The sequence below is a fragment of the Neodiprion pinetum genome, unplaced genomic scaffold, assembly GCF_021155775.2.
Source record: "Neodiprion pinetum isolate iyNeoPine1 unplaced genomic scaffold, iyNeoPine1.2 ptg000101l, whole genome shotgun sequence".
NCBI classification, from domain to species: domain Eukaryota; kingdom Metazoa; phylum Arthropoda; class Insecta; order Hymenoptera; family Diprionidae; genus Neodiprion; species Neodiprion pinetum.
The window spans coordinates 131,397-142,689 of record NW_027184483.1 but is presented as its reverse complement, the minus strand read 5'-3'; the positions used below and the strand labels follow the sequence as shown (position 1 = coordinate 142,689).

The 11,293-nt window shown below is 46.5% G+C and overlaps 1 protein-coding gene across 1 annotated transcript; it reads right to left on the bottom strand.

Moving 5' to 3' along the window:
• Positions 1 to 8,310: 8,310 nt before the first annotated feature.
• Positions 8,311 to 10,686, bottom strand: LOC138191335 (caldesmon-like). The gene has a single exon (XM_069138036.1). The coding sequence runs from the start codon at positions 10,684 to 10,686 to the stop codon at positions 8,311 to 8,313; it is 2,376 nt and encodes a 791-aa protein (XP_068994137.1).
• Positions 10,687 to 11,293: the final 607 nt, after the last annotated feature.

Below are 11,293 nucleotides of genomic sequence, written 5' to 3'. Positions count from 1 at the left end.
GACCGACGCCAACTCAGAACAAAGGCCAAGGGTCGAGCGGGAAAAACCTGTTCTACTCGACCCCCATAAACAGGGATGAAAGCCAGACCCGCACTTAGCCAGGGACCGGTTTACAACAGGGCCATAAACCAGACAACCCTCACAGCATGACGTCAGGCCCCAAACACGTGCAAGCAGGCAGGCAGCGACAAGTCGGCGCCGGACCCCGAACACGTGCACGCAGGCAGGCAGCAACAGGTTGGACCTAACGGGACTCCGCCAACAAAGAGCCGCATTCCAAGGCTCTGACGTCACGCGCGCCTACGTGACACCGAGCGCGTCAAGGCAGGCCAGCAGCGCGCGCACCATCGCCCCGCGCATGCGCACCAGGACACTCGAGAGCTGAGACGGTCGACGCTTCGCACCCTGGACAACACTTCTCATCCGCGCTTCAAGCAGACCAGTCGAGTTCTTGTAAATCTCTACGAGTTACACAGTTAGCTTGCACGTTTAGAACTTGTACACATTCGCTAGTTCTTGTAAATCTCTACGAGTCGCACAGTTGACTTGCACGTTTAGAACTAGTATACATTCGCTATAGCTTAAGCGCTCTGTTTAACGTAAACTCTTAATATACGCGACTAGAATACTAAACATTGTACCTTTTTCGAATTATCTGTAACAATATACTAAACACAAAGATTTATTTCATCGAGTTCTCATTTCTTGAACCTAAAACTAGAGTCAGTGAATAACCCAAGGTAATTCCCTTTTACCCACATTAACATTGGTTGTTAGCGGAGACGCTGACTTAATTAAGCTTGTAAAACTAGCTTTTCCAAGTTAATTAACTCCCACCCCTTTCTATATCGGTAGATGTCAAAGTCCAGTAAACGTCACGGTCGTAAGAATAGACATCGCGCAGGCCGACGACTACAGGCTAAGAAGCAAGCTATATTACAAGCCAGAATCAAACGTATCAACGGTCCAGTAGAGATCCTTCCGATCTATACACAACCTAGCTCTAACGAAGAATCGGGCTCTTTCTCGTCGCACGCATCCAGCCAACCCAAGGTTGACCACCCGTTCTCAACTCACGGGGTAGAACGTGAAGTCATACAGACGGTTACTAGAGTCAGCGAGGGGCTGTTATACGAGCAAATCGACATTAGGAGGAAGCTGTTCCCTGTACCAACCGTATACGACTGGGTAGAAGAGCCGGAAGTTATCGACCTGGACTCCGAACCAGAGACCATCTACCTCGACTAAAGGTAAGACGCTCATTTACGTTACCCCATATCATCCTAAACGACGAATATAATCCATAGCGGGGGCCCGGGTCCCTCAAATAAAACAGGGCTCCGTTATTGCAGTGTCGCTCCGCGTGCGTCAACGTTAAGAATTGTTTTTTTTTGTTGACTAGTGCGTCTGGGACGTCACAGTTGATCGGTCTTTTGTCCTCGTAGGTGCATTAACAGATGCGTCACCGAGTCCCACAGTGAGGCTATCAAGTGGTAACTGCATCCATATGCTGTGTGGAGCGTGTAACCATGTATGCATGTGTCGATTAAGAATTTCAGCAGTGCCCACACGGCCCAGATCCCCCATATTCCTCCGACAACACTCCCGAAGGTGGTGAATCCAGTAAATAGTCTTTTTGCCGTTGATTCTGCTATTCGCGTTAGAGTCTTTTCGTCTAACAAGTTATACATATTGATTGTTCCCGTCCCGATGGTCTCGCCTCGGGCGCCTCTGGATATGGTGTCGAGTAGTGCAGGTTTTTCTGCTGGAAACATGATGTGTTCCCGTAATTCTTGCAATTCCTCCTCAGTGTAAATTCCGCTTGATCCCAGGGGTCCAGGATTACTATATTTCCAATTCATGTTTGTCAAGGGCTTGAGTTTCTGCGGTACCTTGGCTTCGGATGCCCTAGGTGTGAACTTGTACCACGTCTCTTCTACCTTAAACATTGGCGGCACGACCTCGTTGCAGCTCCTCCTGGTTCCGGTCTTCACGAGAATCCTCGATTTGGGTCGCAGGAACATGCTCTCATTTTGGTGATTCACAGGAAGATCATTGTAACATTCTGCCGTCTTGCGGAATTCCACTTCTACTGGGATGCATTTCATAATATAGATTACTTCGCCGGCTATTGTTGCAAAATAGCCGGGGCCCTTCATTAGGTTAAAGGCAAAACTGTCAGGTGATAATTCAGCGAGATTTAATGCATTTTTCAGCACCTGTTGTTCTAATTTACATTTCTGCTCGATCACGTCCCTGTATAAGTTGGTGGTCTGCGTTCTGATGTGTTTTTCTACATAAATGAATTTTGAATTGATGTATGAAAAGATGTCGATGTTTGATACTGCTAATCTTGATCGTTGTTTGAAGACTTCCGTTGGATTGGTCTCAAAGATAAATAGACGGGGGTGCTCTGTGTTTATGATTTTATAGCCGCAAATGGTGGCTCTGGACCTTTCCATTAGCGCGAAGGTTGTGTCACCCGTCTGTAGCGAGTAAACGGTTGGAGAGTCCGTCGCGTTCGTTCGGTCTGCGTATCCCGTGTATAGTACGTCATATTTGTCAAATTTACATTCGTCGAGGGGCGTTGTTGTCCAGTAGGTATGGCCACCCTCATCGTCGATGCACTGCCCGTCTCCAAAAGGGCAGGTTGTTCCACTCTTCAGCAAAATTTGATTGTTGGAGATCTTGACGTTCGCCGTGTACGAGTAGACCGAAATCTTGATTACTGCCTGCACGACAGCGCTTTCCCACTGTCCATAACCGTCATTGTAATATTGCCCTTGGCAGGTACCGTCAGAGGTAAGGCTGCCGGCCAAGGTGGCGTCGCGTAGCGTCGTTACGTTTGTTGGGATCTCGACCAAATGCGTCTGTGACCCGAGGGTTAGCGTACCTGTGCGATGTAGCGTCTCGCATGCTTCCCTTGAGATTCTTGGAAGGTAAGCCTTTCTTCCTCCGTCGGTCACCGAGTTGTGTGAAAATTGTCCGCATCGATAAACTGTTCTGTCGATCTCCACTTTGCATTGTAAGACTTGCGCCTGTTTGTATTCCGTGAGTTGGAGCAATTGTATAAACGTTCGTTCGTTTTGTGTCTTGTCGTGTTCCAAATCACATTGGTCGATGTCTAGTAGATTTATAGTTGTTACGTTAAGGGCAGCTCCGCCACAGTCATACCCGATTAATGCATGGGCCCCCTTCAACCAACAAATGGTAGTGAGGAGTACGAGGACGGACCTCATGGCTGGGGTTTGCATTGACCCTGTAACGTATGTCATAATACCTATAAATTCTGACGTCTACTCCTAAATCTGCTTAGTGTACAAAATTATACGGCGTCTTTGAACATCTGACTGCCTACATAGTTAACAATTGGGCCGGAGACGGTGTACTTGGACACTTCGCCGTCCATGCCTTTACCTACGTATGTGTACGCTTCGTTCAGGTCTGGGTGAAATAGCACTGATATGTGGGTTTCGTCCGGGCGGGCGAAAAACACATCTAATACTTGATCTACTATGCCTCTTTGGCTGCGAATTCTTTTATAATACGTTCTGTAGTCGCCTTCACCCAAATCTGTTATTTTTATCATTTCCCTAAGTAATGACTTGAAAGCTTCATTGGCCTTAAAATATAGTGTTATTGTAACCTTGTACATTATGATTTTAATGTTTGTGACTGGGTATGGTAGTGTCTGCGGCTTTTCAATGAAAACTACTTCGAGATGATCGTCTTCCTCATTAGCCGGGAGCTTCATTATATTATTGTGTTCTTACTTTCTAGTGATTCCTGTGGACAGAATCATAAAGGATAGGTGCGATTATGCCTTTGCCTTTTTCAGTTTGTCCAGGTGGACCACCCTAGTTCTATTTTCAACAAGAATTTTTACATTATTACTGGGAAGAACTTCTATTACTTCGTGCGGACCAGTATAATGGTCAGCGAATTTGTTCTTTCTGGGCTCCTTTAGGAGGAACACCAGATCTCCTGGTTTTAATTGTAGCAATTTGATTTTATTATCATAGTAACGTTTATACTTGTGTTTTGCTTGAGTTAAATTCTCTGCTGCGAGAGTCTGTATTTCATGGAGATTTTTACATAAATCTAACAAGTAGCCTTCGTACGTCCTATCTGATATGGTTTCTATTGCTGCGTAGCTCGAGGGCACTCTTGCCTCTCGGCCGAACACTAATTCGTACGGTGAAAACCTTGTGCTTTCATGAGTACTGGTATTATATGAAAACATTGCTAACTCTAGCCACTCGTCCCAGTCGTTCTTATCCGTAACGAACTGCTTCAAATATTCTATTAGAACGTGGTGTGACCTTTCAATCGAGCCATTTGACTGCGGGTGGAAAGCTGTGGTCCTGTTTTGTGTTATTCTAAATCGCTTTGTGATCGCCTTCATCAGTGAGCTAGTTAAATTGGCGCCCTGATCCGTGAGGATATGACGGGGTGCGCCGTAAATACAAATGAAGTTTTTTACCAAGCCATCAGCGATTGCCACCGAGTCGGTTTCTTTCAACGGGATTGCTAGCGAGTATTTGGTGAGGAGGTCTTGGATTGTTAAAATATGACTATTTCCTCGTTCTGTAATGGGCAGAGGGCCCACAACGTCCATGGAGATTTTTTCAAAGGCGGCGTCAGGAGTATCTGTTATTACCATTGGTTGCTTATGCTTTACTCGCGTGAGCTTCCTAGTGGCGCACTGCCAACACCTGCCTATATAATCTTGTACCTGGCGTTTCATATTCGGCCATGCGTACTTTTGTCTAATTCTACGGTAAGTTTTGGTCACCCCCTTGTGACCCCCTAGCGCAGATTCATGATTTTCTTGAATAATTCCGGCCCTAAGCTCCTCCGCCGGAGTTTGAATCAAGTCTTCGTAAATAGTCAGCGTGCAAGGACAATCGCTGAGTGCGATTTTTATCCTATTTAAAATTTCCTTCCACGAAATATTATCTATGAATGCTGTTCTGGCTAGTGCTATTTCTGCTAACTCTATTTCCATAATTACGTCTAACAGAGATGCCAGAGCTTCTTTAAATATTTCTCTGTCGAGGTGTCTTTTTGTTGATTCTTTGATTGGCAAACATATAATGTTTCTATTGTCCTTTTGCATTAGCCTAGCTCTTCCTAGTGCTAAGTCCTCTAATTTTGGTATCTTGAATTTACTGAATAGATCGTGCGCTCCGCGGTCTATAGGTTCACCCTGCTGCGAGACGAAACAGACCATGTTCCCTTTATGAATTGATAAGTTCTCCTTACTCCTAGTGATCTTTAATTCGGGGTCTGCAGCGAGCTCGTAGGGCTGCGAACCTGGTTCTATGATTTCGTCGGAGTCGCTTACGTCGCTGTCGACGCATTCATGCTCGTTACCGTGCTCGGAACCTGAATCTGAGTCTTCATCAGCATCGGTTGCTTGATTTTCTACAGGGGTGTCCTGGCCTATTACGTCAAAGGCTTTGTCCCTGTGATCTAAACTCGTCGACGCTTCCGGAAGGGAAATTCTACTGGTGTCCCCCCCTTTCTCCTGCTCCATCGTTTCGACTATAGGGTCTAAACCCGTGCTTTGATATTGGGGCGGCTCGTTTCCGAACTGTCCCAGAGGTGAACTTTCCCGATTGTCTGTCGAGGTTGGCTCAGTGGTCTCAACGTTGGGTGGAGGCAAAGCGTATATATGTATCTTGAAAGGTTGTTTGAACACCTTGTTGATTAGTTTTATTACGGTCTTCCAGGACAGTTTGTCAAGACCACAACCTATCCTGGGCATCGCGAGACGATAGTCTGCATTTCTTTTGCACGTGCGCCTGAGTTGAATCAGGGCTTTTTCTAGATTTTTCAACGTAGGCTTATCGTTGCTACGTTTTTTTGTTATTAGATAATAAACGAACCGCCTGCCCACCTGAAGCTGAGCCACTTCACCTACCTTGGCGTTCTGTTGTTTCAGTTCGTCAAGTCTACCAAATTTCTCCCGGAATTGCACTGCGATGCCGGCTCCCATATGCAGGTCCTCAGCTACGCAATGCACCAGCGAGAAATTTTCATCTACTGTAAATAGGTCTCCTGTCATTTCGGTCGTGACCGGAGGTAGCTCGAAAATGTCTTCGTTTGTGGTGTCGGTCTCGTCTGTCGTATCTAACTCTAGTGTCTGTATGATCGCGAGTTCGGGGTCCAACGGGGCTGGATCCGTATCGTCGACCGGATTTCTGGAGAGGGCGTCGGCGTTCGTATTCGCACGCCCCTCCTTATATTTTATTGTGCACTGAAACTCAGCTAGGAGGGTCTTCCACCTAACGAGTCGTGCACATGGGCTTTTATTTTTATGAAACCATGACAAGGCTTTTTGGTCAGATATTACGGTAAATTCTCTGCCGTAGAGGTACGGTCTAAAGTAATTCACGCACCAAACTACTGCTAAAAGTTCCTTCTCGAACGTAGAGTAATTTTTTTCGGCTGATGTTAACACCCGTGATACGTACGATATAGGTAAATCTTTCCCAATTTCTCCCTGACTCAGGACACCCCCGATTGCATAACCGGACGCGTCCGTTGTGACCAGGAAAGGTCGCTCGAAATCTGGGTACTGCAGGATCGGTTTCTCGCATAACCTGTCGCGTAAAAACTCAAAAGCTGATTGGTGTTGTTCTTTCCATTCGAAGCTTTCCCCTTTTTTGAGAAGGTTAGTGAGCGGTTTCGCGATCTTAGAAAAACCCGGTATGAACCGTCTGTAATAACCTGCTAGCCCTAAAAATTGCTTGATGTTCTTAGCATTTTTGGGAACTGGAAATTTTTTCACGGACTCGATTTTCTTTGGGTCCGGTTCCACACCTACGTCGCTGATCACGTGTCCTAAGTAAGTAACCTCGTGTCTGAGAAATTCACACTTGTCTGGTTGTAAGGCTAGGTTTGCCTTCCGCAATCTACTCATTAATCGCGTGACTTTTCGCTCGTGTTCTTCTAAAGTAGACGCGTATATTACTATGTCATCCAGGTATACGAACAGCTCTATGCCCTGCGATCCTAACAACACTTGGTCCATTAGTCTCTGGAAAGTAGCTGGCGCATTCTTCAGCCCGAATGGCATACGCGTGAATTCATAATGCCCGTGCGGTGTCGAGAAGGCGGTTTTGGGAGCGTCCTTCTCGTCCATTTGTATTTGATGAAAGCCCGATGCTAAATCGAATACCGAAAAATACCGGGCATTCCCTAACTGGTCAAGGATTTCGGTGATGTTGGGCAACGGATATGCGTCACCTATCGTTTTTTCGTTCAATTTACGATAATCTATCACGATCCTCCATCTCTTATTTCCCTTCGAATCGGCCTTTTTCGGTACGATCCAAAGTGGCGAACTGTAAGGCGATACCGATGGCTTGATTACGCCATTCTGTTCCATTTCGGTCACCTGCCTAGCTATTTCGTCCTTGTGGACGGGCGGAAATCTGTATTGCTTAGTGTGCACCGGTAGGTCATCGGTGGTAGCTATTTTATGTTTCATGACACCTGTGCATCGGAGCTTGTCGTCCGGCAGATGAAAGACATCTGCGTTTTCTCGAACTATCCTGGCTACACTGTCTTTTTCCTCATCGTTAAGATGATCTAATCTCAATAATTTCGTAATAGTTTCGGAGCGTCTAGAGAGTTTCTCGTAGGAGTCAGTAACGTCTGTTATCGAACATTTGTTTATGGTAATGTGTTCGGTCTCCCCTAACGGTATTGCTTCGCTCGTATCCAACAGTTCTACGGTGGGGACTGGTATAAGTTTGTCCTCCTCCGTGGTGTTTACCGCGCGGATCGTTGCCCTACCTCCGTCATCCTTAACAATAGCGTTCCCTATATAGACTCCCTTGCAACTGTCAAGAAGGGGTACATATCCTTCTTTGATACTATCTTCACTAATTTTAATAGGGAAGGCTATGTTCGTACGCTTGGGCACGAGGACGGTTTCTCTATCATTAAAATAAACGGCTTTGTTCAGTACTTCGAGGCATTGGTCCGCGTAGTTAACATTGGCTTCGAACTGGGTAAGGAAAGCTGACCCTAGGATACCGTCACTTTTGATGGGAAAGGTATTCTCAACTACGTGAAAATCCGTTTTGAAACCAAACATTTCCAATTCCGTTGCTCCTAAACTATAGTGTGGTACGTCTCCTATTCCTATAATAGTGATACGCCTCTTGGGGTTCACTTTACGAAAGTCCTTTACATTAGAGGCCTTTACGATATTGGCCTCCGCTCCCGTATCTATCATGAAGTCTATTGCGGTTTTCGTATCTTTGGAATCTAAGTTTACTGTAGGTATTTTTCCTTTTAAGTAGAGGCAGATGGACCTGTTTCCACCTCCTCTGTCTCTATGGCATTGGCCCTTGTTACTCGGGGGCTGCCAGTGTTCCCCGAGGGCCCTGCTCCGTTTCCCGAGTTGTTTCGGCTAATTGTTTCATGGTATCTACGTTTACGGCATTCGTTGTATGAATGTCCTATGCTCTTGCAGTAGCTACATTCGACTACGTTGGTATTTCGCGCTGTCGACTGTTGGCTCGACGGCGGTTTGTTTTTGTAACAATTTGCTGTGCTGTGGGTCGACCGCCCGCACAGCGTACACGATTCTCTATTTTCCACGGGTCTGCTTACCGCGGGTCTCCTAATCGCTCGGCACTGATCGGTTAGGTGATTACTACGGCCGCAATGTTTACACGGCTCTGCGTTATTACTCTCGGCCCTGCTCGCGCCGCGGCTCCTAGCCCGATCTCTATCTAATTCTAATGCCTTGCTGGCATCTATAGCCCTTTCGTAGGCTGTCTTCAGGTTGGAGTAACCTTTGATCAATACTGCATTCCGGCAGTCGCTCGGTAGTCCGCCGACAAATGCCTCGCAGACTTCCTCATCTAACCTGATTATCTCTGCATTGGTTAGCTCGCGGTTCTTTCTTCGTTCCGCTTCTATTAATCCCGTTTTTATGTCGCGGGTTCTCCCTATGTAATCTAGCACGTGTTCATCAGCGTATTTATACAGCTGACCAAGCTCTCCACGGTAATGATTCGCGGATCTAATGGGCGCGAATACTTCCGTGAGTTTATCCAAGAGTCCTTGCAGGGTTGCAAAACTCTCGTCTTCGATTACTGCGTATGCTCGATCGGCGAGCTTGCTTCTGATGAGGCGCGTGAGGTACCCCTCCAAGCTGGGTGTTACCATCTCGAGTGCCCTCTTGCACGCCCGATTAAACTGCATTACGGTGATGTTTTTCCCGTCAAATTTTGGGACTACCGCTAACGCGTCTTTAACCGATATGGATTGCTCCGCTAACGGCAGAGTAGGAGGAACGGGTGCCTGCTCGGCGTTAACGACTTGAGTAACTTGGGGGCGGGTGATTCCCGAGATCTTATCCTTCAGGGCCTGCTCCCTTTTCTTTAACTGTTCCTCGCGCTCAGCTAATTTCCTCCTTCTCTCCCGGTACGGATCTGCTAACGCGGCCTGGTACGCGAGTTCTTGCTCCTGCAATTCTAATTCGCGCTCCCAAATCTCTTGCTCGCGTAATCGTATTTCTAAGTCCTTATCGAGGACTAATTCTCCCGGCACGCCTGGCTCACCTAATTCTTGAGGTCCCAGGTCCGGACCTGCTATTCCTCCGCGTAGATTTTTGAGTTTCTCGCGGTTCTCTTTTTGAATGCGTCTGATCAACGCTTCTCTAGCTAACGCTTCTGCTTCTAAATTCAAATCTTCATCGTCAGTTGGGACGGAAACCACTGACTTTATTGAAATGTGATCATTTTCTGAATTGAGGGCGTTTCTACCAATCGCTCCTCTGCTGAGTGGATCAGGGCGGTAACTGTCCACAGGGTTAGGTTTTTGAGGCGCCACGGATTTTCTTAAGTCGCCTTTCTTTCTTTCTGCCTTCTTTTTGAAGTGCAGAATTTCTGCTTCTAACCTTAATTCATCCTTACTCCGCGTACACACTGGACCGGGTTCCCTAAATGTAGCGTCAGTGGCTAATTCTATGCTTTGGGTAACTGCCCTATCTGTGCCGCGTGAATTTTGTGCTACGAGAAGTTGTACTTCCCGATCTATTTCTGCCTTCTTACGGAGAAGTTCGGACAGCTGTGTGTCCTCTACAGGACCTAACCGCGGTTCATCCATTTTCGAACGGCCCGTCGCTTCGTTAGTGTCCCTAATTTTAACGTCTGTCACGCTCGCGGAGAGCTGTGCAGGATTTTTAGAATCGTCTACCTTGCTCGTTTTGAACTGCGTAGGATATTTGATTTCTTCTACTATGCCTTTTGTTGGCTGTGTAGGATGTGGTACGTCTTGCGCGGGGCCCTCGGTCGGGTTGTGCCGCTGCGTTTTTGTATTTGCGTTCGCGATTTCTTTCGCCTCGAGCTCGGCGAGCCTGGCAAGTTTCTTTTGAACTTCTTCGGATAACCCCGCGTCTTTACTCGATTCAATCGCGCGCTGTTTTTTCTCTAATTCAGCTTCTTGTTGTCTGAATTGTTCGCTAAGATGTTTTGACTTCTTATCTATTTCTGCTTGACGTTCCTCTAACGCTTCTTTTTCTTTTTGGAGCCTCTTTTCCTTATTGGAAACCTCCTGTTTTATGAATTCTATATCGGTCTCCGTATATTTAAGTTGTAAGCTATCATCTACTGATGCGCCGCTTTCCTTTTTGCTACCTGTTCTAGTTTCGATAGGCATATTGGTTTCGCGTGTGAATCTTTATCCTATTTATAGAAATAATCTCAAGCGTGTGGAGTCCCCGTGTGATTCGCTTTTATTGTATTTGTCGAGCGTTATTTCACGATTCCGTCCGTAGTTTGTGCGTTCGTCCCGATCGCGTTCTTTGCGGCTGAGGTGAGTTTTCTTGCTACTCCCGTTACGCGTGTGTTGCGAAGTTCGGTTCACTGTCTTTGCTACTTTCGCGGATCTCGTCTTTAATAACTCGCACCGATTATTTTTAGTTGAATTCGGATTTTAACAAAATCAATTTTTAAACGAATCCCACCGCTGCCACCAGAAATTTTATTGCCTGTGACGTCCCAGACGCACTAGTCAACAAAAAAAAACAATTCTTAACGTTGACGCACGCGGAGCGACACTGCAATAACGGAGCCCTGTTTTATTTGAGGGACCCGGGCCCCCGCTATGGATTATATTCGTCGTTTAGGATGATATGGGGTAACGTAAATGAGCGTCTTACCTTTAGTCGAGGTAGATGGTCTCTGGTTCGGAGTCCAGGTCGATAACTTCCGGCTCTTCTACCCAGTCGTATACGGTTGGTACAGGGAACAGCTTCCTCCTAATG

What these genes read in the sequence shown, in the direction of transcription:
- LOC138191335 (XM_069138036.1), bottom strand. Translation starts at nt 10,686, where the DNA reads ATGCCTATCGAAACTAGAACAGGTAGCAAAAAGGAAAGCGGCGCATCA.